This window comes from Antennarius striatus, chromosome 15 (assembly GCF_040054535.1).
Source record: "Antennarius striatus isolate MH-2024 chromosome 15, ASM4005453v1, whole genome shotgun sequence".
NCBI lineage: Eukaryota > Metazoa > Chordata > Actinopteri > Lophiiformes > Antennariidae > Antennarius > Antennarius striatus.
In genome coordinates, this window is record NC_090790.1 from 8,702,327 (window position 1) to 8,721,456 (window position 19,130).

The 19,130-nt window shown below is 41.4% G+C and overlaps 1 protein-coding gene across 1 annotated transcript; it reads right to left on the bottom strand.

Moving 5' to 3' along the window:
- Nucleotides 1-46: 46 nt before the first annotated feature.
- Nucleotides 47-19,130, bottom strand: LOC137608050 (chondroitin sulfate proteoglycan 4-like). Its single transcript, XM_068334062.1, has 22 exons — nucleotides 18,988-19,130; nucleotides 17,126-17,289; nucleotides 15,495-16,595; nucleotides 14,930-15,340; nucleotides 14,728-14,849; nucleotides 14,277-14,385; nucleotides 12,262-13,587; nucleotides 11,852-11,944; nucleotides 11,059-11,550; nucleotides 10,689-10,799; nucleotides 10,176-10,361; nucleotides 9,896-10,078; nucleotides 9,583-9,759; nucleotides 8,997-9,195; nucleotides 8,767-8,898; nucleotides 7,960-8,135; nucleotides 7,664-7,859; nucleotides 7,211-7,382; nucleotides 6,716-7,097; nucleotides 6,293-6,445; nucleotides 5,268-5,849; nucleotides 47-4,527 (listed from the first exon to the last, which is right to left on the bottom strand). Exons 1-22 carry the CDS (start codon nucleotides 19,049-19,051, stop codon nucleotides 3,427-3,429), a joined length of 7,632 nt encoding a protein of 2,543 aa, XP_068190163.1. The 5' UTR covers nucleotides 19,052-19,130; the 3' UTR covers nucleotides 47-3,426.

Consider the following 19,130-nt stretch of genomic DNA (forward strand, 5'->3'; position numbering starts at 1 on the left):
CCTGCAAACATCTTGCTGCTCAGCAGGACTGCAGTGATATTAAAAACAGCTGCTCTGAATAAATTGAGACTTCCTCTCGATTCCCTGTTTTGGAGTCACGTGAGCGTCTCACTGCCTCACACCTTCACAGAAACCCTCCATCTGGAACACGGTAGCACAACAGGAACTGAAATTAAATATGATTGAATTCTACAAATTCAGGACTTCCCTAATTTTAGGATTTTTTTTTTTTGTACGCGTCTGCTTTTACTTGAATGACCTCTTTAGTGTTGTTTCGAAGGGACATGACAGTATACGAGAGAATGTTGGCAAATATGGAAAGAAGCACAGCGGGTGGAAATGTACTCACCATTGAATCAGCATGGATTGTTGTTACAGCCTGGAATTTGACCTACTTCTAATGCCTAACATTTCACACAGCTCACATTTCTAACACAGCATTTTAAGCTGTTTGTGCTGCATTTTAGTCCACATTGCCTGACAAGACAATGATTGATATGTTGTTGTTGTTGTTGTTGTTTTTTTTGTTTAATGCATTCCCTGCTTGTTCAAGAGGCAGCTCCATAGTTATCCAGTTTTCCATAATGTCTGCTTTGCCCCCGTGTGGGCAAATCAGAGAATAAGGGAGGGTGCAGTCACTAATGGATGCTTCCTGGTGTTAAACCTTCTAACCCAGCTCCCCTCGCTTTAAAGCCACTGTGTGATGATTTATCTCATTACAGCATATTTCAATCTCTTCTTTTGTTTGTTTAAAACAAAGACAGTTTATAATTGTGTCTTTTTGAGCCCACTCTTGGCATCATTGTCGTGGCTCAGCGATGCTGACTTCTTTGATATGTCCACTTGATGACACCAGAGTGGGACATTTTCAATTTCTATCGTACATATTGTAACTTTAAGGATGGCTCCTTTGCCCTGTATGCTAACCAGCTACTGCAAATCTTTATTAAACCAATAAGTGCCCAAAAATATGTTCATACATCTGTTTGTTGACACTGGGCTTGAACACTCCTTTCAATAAAATAGACTTTAAACAGACCGTATGCTGTAACCAGATGCTGTTTCTTCACAATTTAACTGAAACACAACAGAACATTTTTATTGTGAATGAAAGCATTAGTTTTAATCATATATATGTAATTTTTCCTTAAATATAATTTGCAGCTGTCATTTGTCTCTTAGTTTTGTGTTTTGGTAAAAAGAATGCTTTACTTATTTTCAAAATATTCTTTTGCTTTAAAGTTGTCACACAGAAAAGTTATAATGCTTGTGAAAGAAAGAAAGCCAATATTGTGAGTATGAAACAATCTAATGTGGGTTTTTTTGGTTATTCCTCATTAAACCACACAGCAACAGAAGCATGGCATTTACTCTTGTGTGTTTTTGAGCACTTCATTACATTACTTGCTGTTTTTCAATGGCTTTTTGCAGTGATTAAATACATTTGAAATATTTAAATTTAAATTGTTTAAACTGGCTCAAACCATTAAAAAAGAACAATATTAATGATCATACCTTCTGTTTAACATTGTGGCGATGCTTTTTTTAGTGCTGCACATGGTCAGATCATTGTCAAGACACATCAGACTCCGGATACCATTTTATATGATTACGTAAATCAAACTCTATTTTTAAAATTCACGTCTTTTCTCAACCCAGTCATGCTGACTTTTGTTTTTCTGAGGCAGCTTCGTTGCAGTCTGGGACAGCCGACACCACCCTTCACAGACCCCAGGTCAGGTTACTGCAGTTGATGCCTCTTCATTATTTAGACCAGTCTCCTCTTCTTTACCCCTTGTTTCCTTCTTAATTGGCCAATAATTTTAATTCTTAAAGATGTTCTAAAAATGAGTCGACTTTATATTTCCTTTCACTCCGAGTGACAACGCTTTTGGGGTCATTTGAATTATTTCCACGCAAAATAAAAGTTGAAAACCAAGCTTTATATCCCTGACAAATCACAGCAGGTGATATAGTGCAGAGACATAATAATACAAATGAAAAGATGTTTCAAATATAATTAAATAACAAAGGCGACATGCAACTGTAGAAAAACTATTATTTCCTGAGGCCTGCTTCTGCCAGTAGCTAAAATTTTAAATGTGCTGTATGCACTAACAATCCACCCATCCATCCATTCATCCATCCATCCATCCATGGGGTACACCCTGGATAAAGCACCAGCTCATCATGGTATGCACTACCCTTATTAAAAATACAAAAAACAAACGACTAGTAACATTATATTTCGTACTCTCTCCTGCCAAGTTGAAGATGTGTGTGAGAGTTGTGTCCTTGTTCTATAAATATTTGTTCTTAGTTGATCCTATCCCATCTCAGAGTCACCAGGACAGATGGCAGTACATCACAGGGCAGACACAGAGAAACAAGGAACCGTCCGTGCCCACTTTCACACCTATGGGCATCACTGCGTCACCAGTTCATAGAACCCAGAGGGCTGCGTGTCTGTGATCCAGAACCTCCTAACTGCGAGATGCCCAGGGTGAAGCATGTTTACAATATGTTAGTACTTAATGCATTAAAAATAAGGATTTCAAGTCTCAGCGTATGAATCCGAACTGGTTGATGTAATAAGAATGAAGAATTTTATGCTCCAAAAAATCATTCTTTGCACTTGTGTGTTTAAAATGAACTCAGGGATGAATTTTAAAGAAATATCCTTTATTAAAAATTGATTTATCTTTTTCACGGTATTTACAGGCTTGGATGAAAGAGTAAAATGTACATAGCTACCCTTGTCTTTGTTCCTTCCATATGGACTGGCAGAAACTGTAACATGACATCTAAATGAATCCTGTCTCGTCTCATTAATAAAAAGGAAAATTACAGTACAAACAGAAACTATAATTTACTTTTGAAGATGGAAAACAAGCTTCGTAAATTTACAGTGAGGTGAGAGGCTTTGTTTACCTGATACATTATCATCTAGCAATTTAACCAAAGTAAAACTCAAAATATTGAATAAATTAAAGCTTCACTCAGTCTACTTGTAGGATTCTCTTGCTTGTCCAAATATATAGCACAATATTTATCAAAAAGTAAGACCAGCAATTTCAGGAATCAGCAAACAGACAAGTTGGGGTCAAGTTTATATCGTTCAGTTAAAGTTGCCAGAAAATATCTTGAAAGAAGAACAGCAAACAGAACATGATCAGTAATAATAGATTCTGTTTAAATATCTTGCATGTTGCTGGGAAAATCAGGAACTTAAATATAATGGCAGTGATACATTTCCTACACAAATAACTTTTTTTTTTCCAACAACTGTGCATATTTCTGTCCTCTTTCTAAATAATTCATTCATCTGATTTGCCTTAGATAACCAAAGATGTCCTGTGGAGAGCATGGACACCGTTCAGTCCAAACACACACCTCTAAGGCACAGTTTTTCTTTGAACACGTCCATCAAACCCAGTATTGGTTCTCTTGAAGAGCAAGAGATCTGGATCTTGGAGAGGTCCTTACTCCTGCAGTGAAAGCCACACTACTCCAACCTGTATTATCTCTTCCTCTACTCTCCGCACTTGCTTGATCAGCATCAAATGGACCCCAGAAGGTCATCCCCGGTGCCAGACTTCTCCTTCTCGGACTAATTGCCACCCTGGGTGAGCTTGGACAGCTTCTATTGCCCAGTGGGGTGACAACCACAGACGGCATGGCCATGCTTCGCTCAGCGCGGCCCAAGTAAGGGCTCTCCTCGGTGGGTAGCGCCACTCTGGCCAGCTGCTGGAGGAGCTGCAGCCGGGCTTGTTTCTCCTTGCGATGTCGGAACACTAGAATCAGAACTATGAGGATTATGATGAGGAGCAAACAGGCTAGAAGAGGCAAGATGATGAGGAGAGGGTCCGAGGCGGGACGAGGAAGGACCTCCACATGAACAGGATGGGTGTCAGGAGGAGTCGCTGGACCATGTTTGTCCGGAACAGAAGGATTTTGAGATTGTGTGGTTTGACTGTGACCCCCCCTGGCTCCCTCCACACCGCTGCCGGATCTTCCTCCATGACTCCCCCCGCGTGTGTGGTTCCCCCAGCGGCCGTGAGACCTCATCTTGTGCTGTGTCCTGTTGGGATGCTTATGTGTCAAAATATGGGGGGGCAAACCCACCCCGACCCTGCTGTCTGTCGTGGACCCCCCTCTTCCTCTTCCTTCTGCTCCTGTAGTGGTTCTGTTATGTGTGGACAGATGGGTAGTTTCATGTTCCCGACTTACGCCATCTGCTTTATTTGCGCTGCTCGGACCATGATGCATCTGGTGGTGGGGGAGGATGGTGAAGTGAAGCTCACCCTTCGCTGGCTGGACATTTCCAGCCTTCAACAAGAAGGTGAAAGAGTCGTTGAGCGGCGTAGCGGGGGCATGACCTCGACCTGTCGTCAGTGCAGATTTGTTACCATGAAGCTGGTTGTCATCGTCACTGAGAATCTCCTCGATGGCAACTCGGCCCTGCACCACATCTCTGAATGTAAATGAATTCAGGACCTCCGATGCTCTGTTAGGGTCAGAGGTCATCTGCATACATGTAAACACAGACCCAGATGAAGACAGAGTGAACAAAATGAGATGATTAGACTTTTTTGTTGTTGTTGTTGTTGTTGTTGTTGTGGTTGAGTTTTCTGAAAACTGTTGTCATTTTTCACAGAAACAAAGGGGAATTTTTTCTGGTTGTATGATTAAAAAAATTTATAATCACACAGACATACACTTCTGGCTCAGGAAGAATATAAGTAACAAGATGAGAACTAAAAATCTATGATGGTACTGATCTTTTTATAAAGCACAGTATAGTCATTGTTTTTTGTTTAAATTTATAGACACTTTTTTGTGCCACTAGGTTTAGTTTGTGTCAAACACTCCCAATCAGCATATTGTGCCAGTTTTACTCTATTGAAATTTTTATCAATATCACATTGTGTTCATTTGGTTGAGAGGAAGGAACTGCAACTAAATGACGTGCAAACTGCCAAGATGGAAAGCAATGTTTTAAATTCAGGAAATTTTGTGCAGCTGGCAATTTTTAAGCAGGAAACTCTTAAGCCTTAGATTTTGGAGTTTTCCACAACAAGTGTCTTTTTGCGTTATGTTGATTTTTTTACTGTATTTGAAAGTAAAACAATGGCTCTCTATGAAGGAGGAAAACAACCTAAAAATAAGCCACTAGTTTTTGATAAGTACTCAATGGGCTATCAATTATTTGAGCTATTTGAGCTAGCCTTTGACCTTTAATAGATGTTGACATGGAACGAGTTTACCTTGACCAGTTTTCCATGTTTTGGTGGGGAAAGAACCTCGAAGACTGGGTTGGCTCGGCTGATTCTGGCCAGCTCGGAGGCGTCGATCATGGCTTTCCCCAGTTTGACAGCGATACCACTGGGTACTCGAACCGGCTCCCTCAAGTAGACCAGAGGCCGAACGCTCACCTTCACCGTCTGTGCTGTAACACTCCCATAGTCAACACCCGGGGAGGAGGCTGACACTGAGACTTGGAAACTGTCTTCTGATTCGCTGAGATCAGTCATGTGGTAGACAACACGTCCAAACTGCAGGTCCTTGTGGCAGAAGGTCGTGACCTCCAGGTCATTAATAGCAATGCGTCCGTGGCGAGGGTGTGCAGTGACCCTGTAGGTGATGTTGGCTAGGCTGAGACCATTTGTTTGAGCAGCAAAATGATTGGTTGTCAGGACCACAGCAGTTCTGCCTTGGACCAATGACAGGCCAGTGTTGTTCACCATGGAGACAGTGGGCTTTATCACCTCCAAACTGAACAGTTTGTAGAGGGGACGATGGTGACCGTCTGTTACATTGAAGTAAAAAACACCTGTTGAGGGCTCACCCTGATAGAGGAAGGGATAGAAATGAGAAAAAATAACGTGTAAATTTATTTAAATATATTATAAATATAAATATAATAGAAGCAGAGTAGAAATTGAATGAGAAAGGATACAAAGTCAAAAACACTAAACATGTGTCTGTCACGAGGGTTGATTTCACACCACAAAGAAAATAATATAAATCAGTGGATACCTGAAAGCAAGGGGGAAAAAATCCACGATCTAAACAGCATGGGTTGAGGTTGATTTCTTGAAATTTTAATGTCTCCACATAATGACATCACGGGATAAAAATCTGAATTAAAATCCCTGGATTCCTAGGATTTTAATATTTCTGTCATTGTATGCATCATTCTAAAAGCAAACAACTTCTGAACATCCTTCACGTAGATGTGTTTAAAATAATCAGATCAGCAAAGTCTACTTCCATGGTCTGATTCTCTCACCTGTTGTATAAAGTGCAGTCGGTTGTGGTTGACATCATACTGGGTGAAGGAGGTCACCGGTTCTGGTCGTTCCCCCAGTGTCAGGTAGCCATTATTGGGCTTACTGATCACCAGGTAGTGCAGTTCTTCTGGAGGGGTGTCATGATCCTCTACCTGGAGGGGTCCACAGGGTTGTACATTGTAAATATACATGATTATGTATGGTAGCAGGCTTAACGTATTTTCATGTAATTTTTCAAAATGCAAAAATGATTTTTTTCTGGCATATTTTGGAAGAAATGGTTTATTTCACCATCTCTGTTGTTACTGTGACTGTGAGTTTTGATGCATCATGCATAGAATTCATACGTTACTTCTATGGTGAAGATAAATGGAAATCTGTGTGATGTATAAGATCATTTTAAATGCGATAGTTGACTCAACCTGCAGATTGTCTGGTCCAAGTACAACTCTCTCTCCGACCACAACCTTCATACTCGGAGCTCTGCTTCTGATGAGCGGTGGCTGGTCATTGACCGGTGTCACGGTGATGTTGAACTTCTCTGTTACCAACAGGCTTTCCTTGGCGCGGCGGAGAGAGGCCATATCTAATGATGAATGGGAGGAGGATGAGGCTGAATGCAGAGGGGAAAATGAGGAGGAGGAGGAATCAGAGGAAAAGGCAGACAAGGAGGAAGAGGAGGCACGATACAAAGGAGCCACCCAGGCTCGGAAGGTGAAGCTGTCGTTCGTTGTCTCCGAGTCGTCGTGGATGTATGTGATTCCAAACTTGTTTAGTGTGACCTGAGAGAAATCATGGTGATTTCTGAGAAGAGATGAACGCAGAAGTTATTAAATACTTCCAATCTGAATTTAAATTACATACTTGTGCCTTCAATTTATTAATAGTCACTGTGATTTTATTGGTCGGTTCCACACCTGGTGAGGTTGTATCCTTCTATGGACAGAGTTCCGTGTTGAGGCGGGGAAATGACGCGGTAGAGGACGTGGTGGTCCTTCCTGTGGGGCTCTGGGAGTTGTCCAAGGAGGTTGGAGGCGTCGAGTTTAGACCTGTCAATCTTCACCTTGCCTCCCTCGGCCACCACGGCACCTGAACGATAGGTGAAAACACCTTATGTCAGGGGTTAAATATGGAACCAGGCTCATCCTGCTGATGCTGCTCATGAATCCAGGTTGTGTTCAATGATTTCTAGTTGAAATTCACATTTATTAACTTTGTTTCTCTATATGTAAACAAAAAAGGACAACACTGTAAATTTACAGCTAAACAAGACAGCACTTGCTCTGGCTTGGAGATATGACCAATGTCATGACAAGAACAACAAAATAAATGCACACACACACAGACACACACACACAATCATACAGTACCTGCATTGTTTAGAAGTCTGGTCTTGCGCTGAGCATTGTTGTGGTGCTTGTTAGCCTGGTAGGAAATTATGATGGTGAAGCTTTGTGGAGGAAGAAACGCAGGACGGGAGGAAACAGTGAAAGAGAAAGAGTCTGCAGCCGACCATCCTACTGACTCCGGCCTTTTCTGATCATACAAGATGACCCCGTCATTCACCTGAGAGATAAACAAGGTAGGTCAAATAAAATCCTTTCAGCCGAGTAAACAAGCATTTTCAACAACACACACGCAAAAAAATACACACAAACATTCCTACCATGCTTTGTGTGAACACGGAAACGTTTTGCATGGAGTTGTCGGGCATACGTCGGACCAGACGTCCGAGTTTGGGAGGAGTGGTCACTGTAAACAGCACGGAGCGATTTCCATTGATGTCACCAACGTCGTTGGTCACTGCCTGAAGCTGCTGCTCTGAGATCGCCGTCACAGAGCCTTCGAGGGTTAAAATGATGGAGCATGAGGGTGAGCACATAACAGATTCATTTAATGTGGAGACATCCTCATGCTTCCACCTGGCAGAAAAGCTGAGTCAAAATTAATGACCGTAAAGGATGTTTTGTGTTTCTATTTTCAGGACCACACAAGATGAATTTTTTCAATTGAAAATAACAATACTGATATCATGAATATTGAATATTAATATTAAATGTTCCATAATCAGTTATGAGCGTTACAACTGGTGAGCGTATATGCTGAAGGTTAGAATAACGTAACTCCTGAATGAAGAGGCCATGTCGGTGCAAACTGAGCACAGAGAGACATTGACTTTCCTGGTGATGTAACCCAGTGACTTTGTCATGATATAACGGCACTACCTTTAAGAAACTTTCGTTGTTAGATTTAATTTCATTATGAATCATAAGGAGAATGATGCAAAAACACAATCACAAGAAAATTCGCAAGAAAAAAGAACACAGAAGATGATAAATGGATTAGACTGGATTTAAGCAGAACGTAATCTCGGTGAAGAAAACTCTAACACCTTAGTGAAGCCTTCTCTGACTTTGACCTTTGACTTTGACTTTGACCTACTCAGACTTTTTTAGGAATTCTAAAATCCCACCTGGGTAGACCTCCAAAGGCTGATTTCTTTTCAGCGTAAGCACCAGAGAGTAAGCGGTTGTGCTGAAGATCTGGCGAGGGGCAAAGTTCACTCCATCGTTCACCTGGAAATGAAAGCCACCCGACAAAGCACCTACACACAAGTAAAAAAAAAAACCCCAAAACATTGGTTATTTGTTTTATTATTATTAATTCTAGTGAATACATACACTTATAGTAAAACATGCTCACCGCTGTGCAGGAACACTAGTTGACCAGTTTGTATGTGATACTGGGTGAAGTTTAAGATAGGCCTGGAGGGGGCGCTCTTCAGTGCCAGGTGGCCGTTGCTGGGTGGTGTGATGACAAACTCCAGCCCCTCAGGTAGAGTATCTGTGTCCTCTGCACTGAGCTCCTGTACGGTGATTTCTGTCACCGAGTCCACCCACACCTGAGGGCCCACGAGAGCTTTTAGAATTTGAACGTTAGAAATGAAAAAAATAAAAAATAAAATACAGCTGTCCCCTGTATCAATACATTTCAATTAACAATAAATTTAATTTATTGTTAATTGAATAAATTTAATTCAATAAATTGAATTAACAATTTACCAATAGCACGTTTAATTTTGAAATGACTCCAAACCAAATGAAAGTGGTTTGGAGTCTTTACATTTGTTAGGCATGTGAGTGAGTGTTGATCTTTTCATATACAACACATACGAAAGGTTTTATTTATCCATTCAGATACCCTCATTCAGGCTGAAAATAATCAGCCATTTCTCTCTCTGTTTATCTCCATAGACAGATAGATGGATGGATAGATGATAGATACCCACCTTAAGGCCCTTGTTGGCTATGACCACAGGAATCTCATCATTGACAGGTATGACCACGACATGGACGGCGCAGGGCAGACTGTGCTTCCTGATTTCCGTCTGATTGGCCACAATGGTGAAGCTGTCTCTCTGAGTGTCGCTGCCATCATGGATGTAGGAGATGTACTCACGTTCCACCTGGATACGGATGTGAAGAGATGAAAATACATTCAGGTAATAACACATTTTTATATATGTTGAAATGAGTGTTCCAAAATTAATTTTTTACGAGATTTACAATCTTTATTTTTATATTTAGTCTGCTCAATCAGACCTCAGTGTCTGTGAAGGCAGTGATGGGCATCCCTGGGATCCGACTGTGCTCCAAGTGTCCATGTCGAGGAGGAACGATGACCTGGTACAGGAAGCTCATTCCTGTGAAGTGTTGATTGGTGACCTTGATGATGTCAGAGGTCAGCGGTAGGGAAGACCCCTCATCGAGGGTTAAGTCAGACACCTAAAAAATCAAAACATAGTCACAGATATTAAATAATTTTTGTTGACTGGTTTCTGGGTGGCTTACAGTGTTCTGTTTGCGTTTATTTATTCTGTACCTGTAGAGGCAAGAAGTTAGGAATGATATCAATGTCCAGCCTGATTGATCCAACCTTTGTGAGCCCATTGGTAGCCTCTAACAGGACAGAGTCATTGGTGCTTCCAGCAGAATCCTGATGATAGATAATCATTCCCTGGTTTATGTCCTCTTGGGTAAAGGAGTTTGGTGGCTGTTCTGTGACACCCTGTGAGGAATAGCACAAAAAATGTTGTTTTTAATATGAGCTTTTAAAAGCTGTAATTGGTCTTATTTTGAATCATCTTAGAAAGTGGTATAAAAACAACAAATAAAAACAAGATGAGAAACAGCCATTGTATTGTTTTCTAGATCAGAGATACAGTGATTAATTATGAAAGGGAAAACGTTAAGGGACGGTGTCTCTGTGTCTCTATAATATTAACTATCTTTGAGTAGCTATGAGTAAACGAAGCACAGTTGTTAACATTTGGAATGAGATCCCATATCTGTTTCGGTCAGCTGTAACTCTAACAAAACTATAAGTTGTTTGTACTTGATAGAAATGCTGTTGTTTTCCAGAGGGAAGCCTCTGAAGGAACCCCACGGTGGGAGAACGTCGGACCGTAAAAAGTATCTCCGATGGATGGTTGTCCTCATGAACTACCTGTTGAAACAAAAAGTAAGCATCAGTAAATGAGCTGACTGAAGGTGGAAGGTGGGGGAAACTCTGGGCGTGACGCCAGTGCGCCACACAGAGACACAGACAAGTCGCACGCACACACTCACTCCTGTGGTCAATTTGGGACCAGCGAATTAATCTGAAGCGCATGTTTTTGGAGGTGGGAGGGAGCCGGAGAACCCGGAGAGAACCCACGTCTGTTTGTTTCATACACACTATGATCACACTCATACTGTTGGTTTACCTCCAGGTGCTCCCTGCTGACAGAGACATTCTGTCCTTCAGGTACGACCACTGGATGGTTATTTTTGAGTGTTGGTGGCCTCTGGTGACTTTCCAGATAAATTTTCACCAGGACTCCGATGTCCTGATGTACCTCCCTCCTCCCTCTGTCTCTCTCTGGACCATTCTGCCTCACTCGTGCCGTCACATTGAACCCATCTGACAACTCATGGCTACCACTGTGTTGGTAGACCAGGTGCCCCAACAGCAAATCTTGCTGTGTGAATTCCGAAATTGCATCTGTTTTTGTTCCAGTCTCTTGATCGCTGTCCTTAAAGCAGAGTGTGCCATGTTTAGGTGGAATGAAGACCTCAAATGTCACTTCCTGTGGTTCTCGGATGTCAAGGTTGCTGAAGACGCTGAGGTTAGCAGAGGTCAGGGTTGTCAGCCCACCTTGCTGGACCGTCAGGCCAGTGTTGTTCTCAGTCCGGAGGTAAGGATCCTGAGCCATCACCTGCACCAACCCAACAGCAGCAATGAGCAAAAAATGCTAAATTCTTACCCTTGATATTTCTAAATATGAATAACACTTGATTTATTTTACTTTTTTTCCAAATCTTTCAAGCATTTTCCTTGGATTTTTAATTTTCATTCCTTTGTATTTTTTTTAATCAACATCTGACCAAGTTATCTTATTTAAAAATAACAATATAAAAACACTGGACCCTTTTACAGTAAGCTGATCTTGTTAAAAAAAATTCTGATTTTCTTGTTAAAACCATCAAATATTTAAAATGTAAAGACTCTATAATCACCTCCAGCAGCGTGGAAACATAATGCTTCCCATCTGTTACGAAAAGCACAAAACGCCCAAAACTCACTCCTCTGTGGACAAACAACACCTTTTTCTGAAAGGATGAAAAAAAGATAACATGAGATCAAGAGAAGTAAAAATTACTAATGGGTCAATGAAAAATCCAAATGAAGCAAAGTCAGATATTAGTTTTACCCTTTTTAATAACTCTAGTACAACAGAGAATCTATGGGTCAAAAGTAGCTGATGACATGATTAATCATCTTTATCAGTTTTACTGTTAATATTGGTTGCAAAGCTCGTGTCATTTATAATGGTTAAATCTATGAAGTTTAAAATCCTTATACCTCAATACTAAAGAAGCACTCTATGGATTTGAATGAGCAGAAATGACTCAGATAAATTGCTCACCTGCTCCAGGTCCCGCTGTGTGAACTCATACAGCTTGTGACCGGTGTCACCAGCCAGCACCAGCTCTCCCATGGGAATCCCCCTCCGCGTGTACACCAACCAGCTGTCCTCAAAATCAGAATCATCATCCCGGAAACGAAGGTCATTCAAAGTCACCAATCTTTGCCCGTCACGGGCCACGTGGAAAACTTTATCAACAACCCTGACAGGTCTCTGATCATTGACAAGCTGCACGGAGATATTAAACGTATGTTCAGGTGTGTTCTTGTCTTTCTTCTTGCCCGTGTGTTTGTGGGGTTTATAAACTATAATCTGAAAAGTAAAGGAATCCTGTTTGGTCTCGCTATCATCATGGATGTACATGATCCGCTCCTCAATGATGTCCTGGTTGGTGAACGTCACAATGTTGTCATTGATGGAAGTTGAGTTGGAAAGATTGATCCTCCTCATCTGCCCATGCTTTGGACTCCTTGTAATGTTATAATGGACCTCCCAGTTACTTGCCGTATGAGTGAACAGGATGTCCTTGTTGACGACTTTACTTTCTCCTTCTAGGATTGACAGACCTTTGTTTACAATGGTGACAGCGGACGACTCGGTTCTGATATTGATTCTGAAGGTGTAAGTCGTTGAGTTTGCTTGTGCTGAAAACACCTGAAAGCTGAAAGTGTCTCTAGCGTCGTCGGGCAGCCTGTTGAGCAGCTCGTACTTCACCATGCCATCTGTGATGTTCTGTTGGCTGAAGGTTGAGTACTTCTGTAGCAGATTGTTGTTGAGGAATAGCCTCCCTTTCTTCGGTACTGTCAAAATCTTGAAGAACAGGTCGCTCTCATTGAGTTTAACACCCTTTGAAATCACATGGAGGTCCTCAGGAGTCACAGTAGTTTGAACACTGTTGACTTCCATCTTGCTCCGTGTGACCTTGAAATGGATCCACCTTACCATAATATGGAAAACAACCTCATCCGAAACCAGAGAACCTATGCTAATTTTACATTTGAAGCAATCGGTCATGCTGTTCTGAGTTTGAAGGCCCAGATACGTGCTAACGTATCTGATCCGTTCTGCTTCTAGAAGTTTCTGAGTGAAGGAGGTTGTTGGTTTCCACTCACCACTTGAGTGTAACTGCTGGAGCTCACCGTGCTGTGGCAGCTCTGTGACATCATAGAGGATTTCCACTTCCTGATCTGCCACATTAACTTGTACTGCAAGGTTAGTGGTAGTGATGGTGGAAGTTCCGCCTTGGTTTATTTCCAGCGCAGTGTTATTCACCAGTTTGTGTTCAAGTGGCACAGCCATAATCCTCAAAACTACTGTGTTGCTCAGCTGTGGAAAGGACAAGAAACAAGGAAGCAGCAGAAGTGAAATAACACAAAGGGAGAAGAAGCATAAAAAGAGCAAATGCAATAGGTTAGGAGTAAAAAAAAAACTTTGCATGCCAACAGGAACTCATGGATAACCAAGCATTTACATACTTTATATGTGAAATGTGTCTAAGTTTTACAAAACTTACAAAACAATCATCTCCATGGGAACATATCCAAGAGTCTGAGACCATTCTAGTGGCCACAGTGATGCTTTGGATCAAATCACCAGATATCATCAGATATCAACATGTTGTCTCTGATAGATACAGACACAACAGTCTAGACATTTCCTTTTCGGAAAGTGACATGAAATGTAATTTGGGCTCTGCACATTAAATTTTCTTAACCTGACTTCACTAGCATTGCCATCTCTAGAGCTGCTGATGGAGTTGAGATGATGACAACAACATGTTGCCAGTGGTACTTCTTGGTCACCCAGATCATGATACATTTCTATGACGACAAAAGTCTCATGGACTGGTAGGAAAAGCTTAAAGACATCTCATCGCTCATCTTCTTCAGTTCTGATCAATTGTCGGGGAAACATCTTCAAGTGTTTCCTACAAGTCCAGTTGAATTTATTCAACATAGAGATCAACATTCTTTATGTTAGTTTATAGATTTCCTAAAAAGTGTGACTTTACTTACTTTCAGCCCATCACTGACCCTGAATGCCAGCCTGGAGGTCAGGACACCGGTGTGGACAAAACTGATCTTTCCATTCTCCAGATCACTTAAGGAGAACACGTTTATGGCCCTGCAAGATACAAGCATTACAGTGAACTTCAATGTTCCTTCTTGTAGAGCTTTTCCTTTGTTATTTAGAATAGTCCAGGTCAACTTGCAACCAATAGTAACAAATACCTGATTTAAAATATCCTTATTTGTAAGTAGATAGATAGACATTGTTTTGAAATGTCCTTTCTCTGTCTTCAAAACCCTTTTTAGATACTTTCCTCTCTTTAGTCCTTTTCTAGTCTTTTTAAATACATCACATAAATAGTATGCATAGATACAGAAACTTCTCCAGTAGACCTCTATGGTTGGTTGTAAGTAGATTTGAGATGTATTCTAAAGCCTTGCACATCCTAGCACAAACCTGCCAGGGTAATCCTGGTGCTCAAGGCGTCCGACATCAGAGCTGAGGTTTCCCAGGGAGCTGAACACCAGCTCCGCTGGACTGCTGTCAGGATCCCACACTCTCAGGACATCTGTGGTCAGCTGGGGACAACAGATTCATTATGATTATAATATCTTACAGCCATACAGTTACAATCGTTTGAGCATTCTGTTGTTCTTGCCCGTCGTCTGAATTTTTCCACCAGTGTGAAAAGGTTTCCCTCTGGCAGGCTGAGCTCTGGTGCATCATTAACAGGACTGATGCTGATGTCAAATCGGTGCCGGCGGTTGTCCTTCAGAAATGCAGGCAGCTCTTTCTTAGTGTTGAAGAAGACTGAAAACATGAAGTAATCCTGCAGGGCCTCTGACCCACTGTGAACATATGTCACCCGTCCCTGCCACAGATCCAGCATGCTGAAAGTTTGGTCGACCTTTTCTGGTCCGATTAAGATACTCCTCTCCTGCCCCTCTCCAAGCATCCCATCGGAACCCGGAGTGGGGTCAAGCTGAAGCTGGCCCTGAATAGGCTGCTCTTCAATACGGAATATCAACTGGGACGGGTGAATACCCAATTTACGGAAATCCAGATTTACCTGGAATGAAGTGTAAACAGGAAGTGACTTAAATATCGGCGCTATCAAATGAAAAATCAAATAAAATTAGCTTATTGTAACTCAAATTTCTGAAGAAACCTGTAAATAACTATATGTGAAACTTAAGAAGACGGTAGGTGACAATCAGTCCTACCCTCATGTGTTTTGGTTCCAGAGGTGCTTGGCCTCCCTCTGCTACCTCCAGCTTTCTCAGAAACAAAAAGTTTGGGCTCTTCTTATAGTTGCTAACTGGTTGTGAGGTTGTGGCATCAGGTAGATAAGCAGTCATTGCATCCGCAGCATGTCCTGATGTACAGCCGACTGTTATATCCTTGGTGACGACAGCATGCGGTAGACCCATTCTTTGAGCGTTCACCTTAACTTCACGGAGGCAACCTTTAAAGGAGCTTCCTCTGCCGACCAGTTGCCCCCCAGATTCAACAGACATGAACCCAGCTTTCCTCGCCTCTGTGCGGGCTTCTTCATCCATTCCTCCGATGAAGAGAGGACTATTGAGCTGGAGGATCTGTAACTCCCGACTCAGGTTGGCCCTCAGCAATTCTTTATCCACTCTCAGCTGGATGCTGTCGGGCAACAGGTGTAGCTGGATGGGGTACCAGGTGTAGTTGCTATGGACATGCGTTAGAGAGCGCAGCTCAGACTTACTTCCCTCTCTACTCCCTACTGTTGCAACCAGGTGACCATCTCTAATTTCAACTGCAACAAATCCTCCATTTTTAGCAAAGCTGTACAGAATCACACCATCGTCTTTTCGTGACGAAGGACGTAATTCACATTCAAACACTCCCTCTGGTGACACTTCCCATGACGGGAGAGAGATAAAGGATTTAAAACTGGAGAAACCCACAGGATCTTCTTCAGTTGCAGAAAACTGTGAACTACAACCCAGAGACACCTCATGGACAATCTTGTCTCCAGAATTAGATTTCAGGTTTGAGAGCAGGTTATGTTCATTGAACACAACTTCATTCATGCAACCTCTAAATCCAGTGGAGATGTTTGAGAGGTGGGGGTGGTTTAGTCCAGTTGCCCCGCCAACAAAAAGCCCATCCTCGACACTGAGCTCTAAATCTGGTCCTGGCATGAGGAGACTGGTTTGGGAATTTTGGTCCACGGTCATGGTGATGTTATGACGGTGGTGGGCCAGCACCATGTAATGCCATGCGAAGTCATGGAGATTGATGCTCCTTTCTGAATGAAGCAAACGCTCGCCTGAGCCCAGGTCCAGACGTACCTGAGGGATGAAGGGGGAGGTAAAGAGGGAAAGCGTGAGGAAAGGACGGATAGCACATTAATATGAAGTATTTGAAATATTTTGCTCAACACCAAAGCGCAAACTTTACTTCATAAGACAACAAGAAGAAAAACTAAATACATAAAGGCAGTGATTATGTGGCAGAATCTCCTTTAAACTGAGAACACAGTCAAGGGAGAATAACAAATACTACCCAACTCTTGCTTTAGCAGCTCGATTTTTATGAACTTGAAGTTTTCATTGAAGAGTAGCAAGGCTTCTCTTTTAACTTGAACTAACTTGTTCAGAAAAGTAAGTGCCAGAGGCTTGTTTTTTTCTCTCCCTCTCTGTGAGCAATCTGACACTGAGCTGAATGCGTTCAGTCTTTTCAGTCACTTTACTCAGATCGCATAGACCAAGACATATATTGAGATATGTGTCCCCTGGGCAGTAATCCAAGGGATATTTCTCTCCATTTGAAGTTGTTCTGATTGCTTGTTGATGAATATAATGAACACAGTTTAGTTTACCTGTAGGTGACCAGAGATGAGCTCCAGCAGCATGAAGTCTGTGCCCCCAGAGGCCAAAAACAGCAGCCCCGTCGGACTGGAGGTACGAAAACGAACATGGAGCAATGTCTGAACGGACGATTCCTTGGTGCGCAGATGGATGTGGCCATCGCCGTAGAAGGACACTGTGACATTGAAAACGACATACAGAGAGATTTACCAGCTCACAGTGTTGCTCATAGGGTTGACTCTTTCACTGATCCATGCTATTCCATTTGCTGTATTGACTCAGTTGTAATTGTGGTGTCTACTCTGCACTTTACACCTGGTATCCAAATTCAATTAATGACAACTAATGCACTCTGAGGGGGTGGGGGGTGGGGGTCATCCCAATGTGTTCCAATGCTAATTAGAATTTACTGTTGACCCAAATGCTGCGGATTGGACATTTAGTTCCACAAACTTTCTGAAAGGCAGAGCTGTTCTACAGGCATGCAAAAGGTCACCGCTGGAAGCAAAGCCAATAAAGAGATCTAATTGATATTAGAGAAAGAACTATAGAAGGTAATATATATATAAAACATTTCATTGGTTAAAAATTCTACAAAATAATCAGATTACAATCATATAAATTAAAAGTTTTACCTTGGATTCAACTTTTATGTTTTCAGTGTCTAAATGTTACCTTTCTTGCAGGAAATAAAAACCTTTGAGGAGATGACAAACATTTCTGATGAACTTGTAAAGTTTGATGATTAGTAAAATAATTCTGATTTTTATCTTTTTATATACTTTTTTTGGTGAATGATGTTCACTGCTTCTAGTTCAGAAACAATTTGCTTTAAGGAAACAATGGAGGAAAAAAAAAATCTTATTTTTACGTCTGCATTTTTGAATCCCTTATTGTCATTCTTGTCTTGTTTCCATTTCATAATCTCATTTCATTTCAATTGGCCTACTTCAAATCTCTTTGCAAATCACTGTGTGATTCAGATTTGCACTTCCTGTAAAAATTATGACTTAATGTGAAGGCTATATTATGCATTACAAGAGTAGTCACTGTGAGAAGCACTCAGTCAGCAGGCTAGCCCAGCACGACTCTGTTCATAAAGCCTATAAGCTTCTGTCAATGTATCCCATGTCTGTCCATCTACCGCTAATCTGCTTCTATGATACCACTGAACATTGGATTATTAGTAATCTCCCTCCAGTCATAGACAAACCCAGGACGTGTACGCAGGTTTTTAATGTGCTACATCAGCAGGTATAAAGACAGAGGCATGGCCAACTGTGTGACAGCCTTGCAATGCTGTTGTACACATTCTTCCTCCTCTGTTATTTGATGACATCTCTGAAGTGGCATTGAGTGGATTATTTGCAGAACTGTGTTGTGTGCACAATATTTTTTTGTGTGTTTGGTAATAATAATAAGGTCTTGTTTCCTTGTTTCAGAAAAATTATGTCACTATAGGAAAATAAACTTACTAAACTTTTTGTGTGTCACATCAGGTACATGCAGCCCCCCCAGATAAGTAACGATAGGCATCCATCCAAATATTCCACATGCCTCCTGGTAATATAAGGCTGGATTAAACAATTTGTCTTACTATTTTCACTGATCTTCAATTTAATTAAAGGTGTATGTAATAAATTGGAAGATGATTATCCTTTCCCGCATTAAATCACTAAAAGCTGGTGAGATTCAAGGCAACTACATCGAGTATCAATGTCACAGCCACATTAAATATGCATAAATATTAAAAAAGGTGATACAATTCCCATCATTACAAACTGTACTAATATAAACTTCAACAGTAAGAATTTGTATATTTTTCTAGTTAGTTTTTCTAAAGATGCTTCTCCCTCAACACTTTTTTTCTTACCTCCACAAACGTGTCCTGTAGAAATCAGCAGGAGCAGAAAAAAACCAACTACTAAACTTCCCATTGTCAGTCAGGCATTGTCTTCAGGACACATCTGTGGCTTCAACTAACCGCCATTCTACAAGTTCCCTGACAATAAAAGC

Bases quoted from the DNA above. Each gene is read 5' to 3' on its own strand.
- LOC137608050 (XM_068334062.1), bottom strand. From the start codon at position 19,051: ATGGGAAGTTTAGTAGTTGGTTTTTTTCTGCTCCTGCTGATTTCTACA. The intron at 10,800-11,058 runs GTAAACCAACAG...TTGTTTCAACAG, and splicing joins TCAGCAGGGAGCACCTGGAG to GTAGTTCATGAGGACAACCA. The intron at 8,136-8,766 runs GTGGGATTTTAG...TAACCCTCGAAG, and splicing joins GCCTTTGGAGGTCTACCCAG to GCTCTGTGACGGCGATCTCA.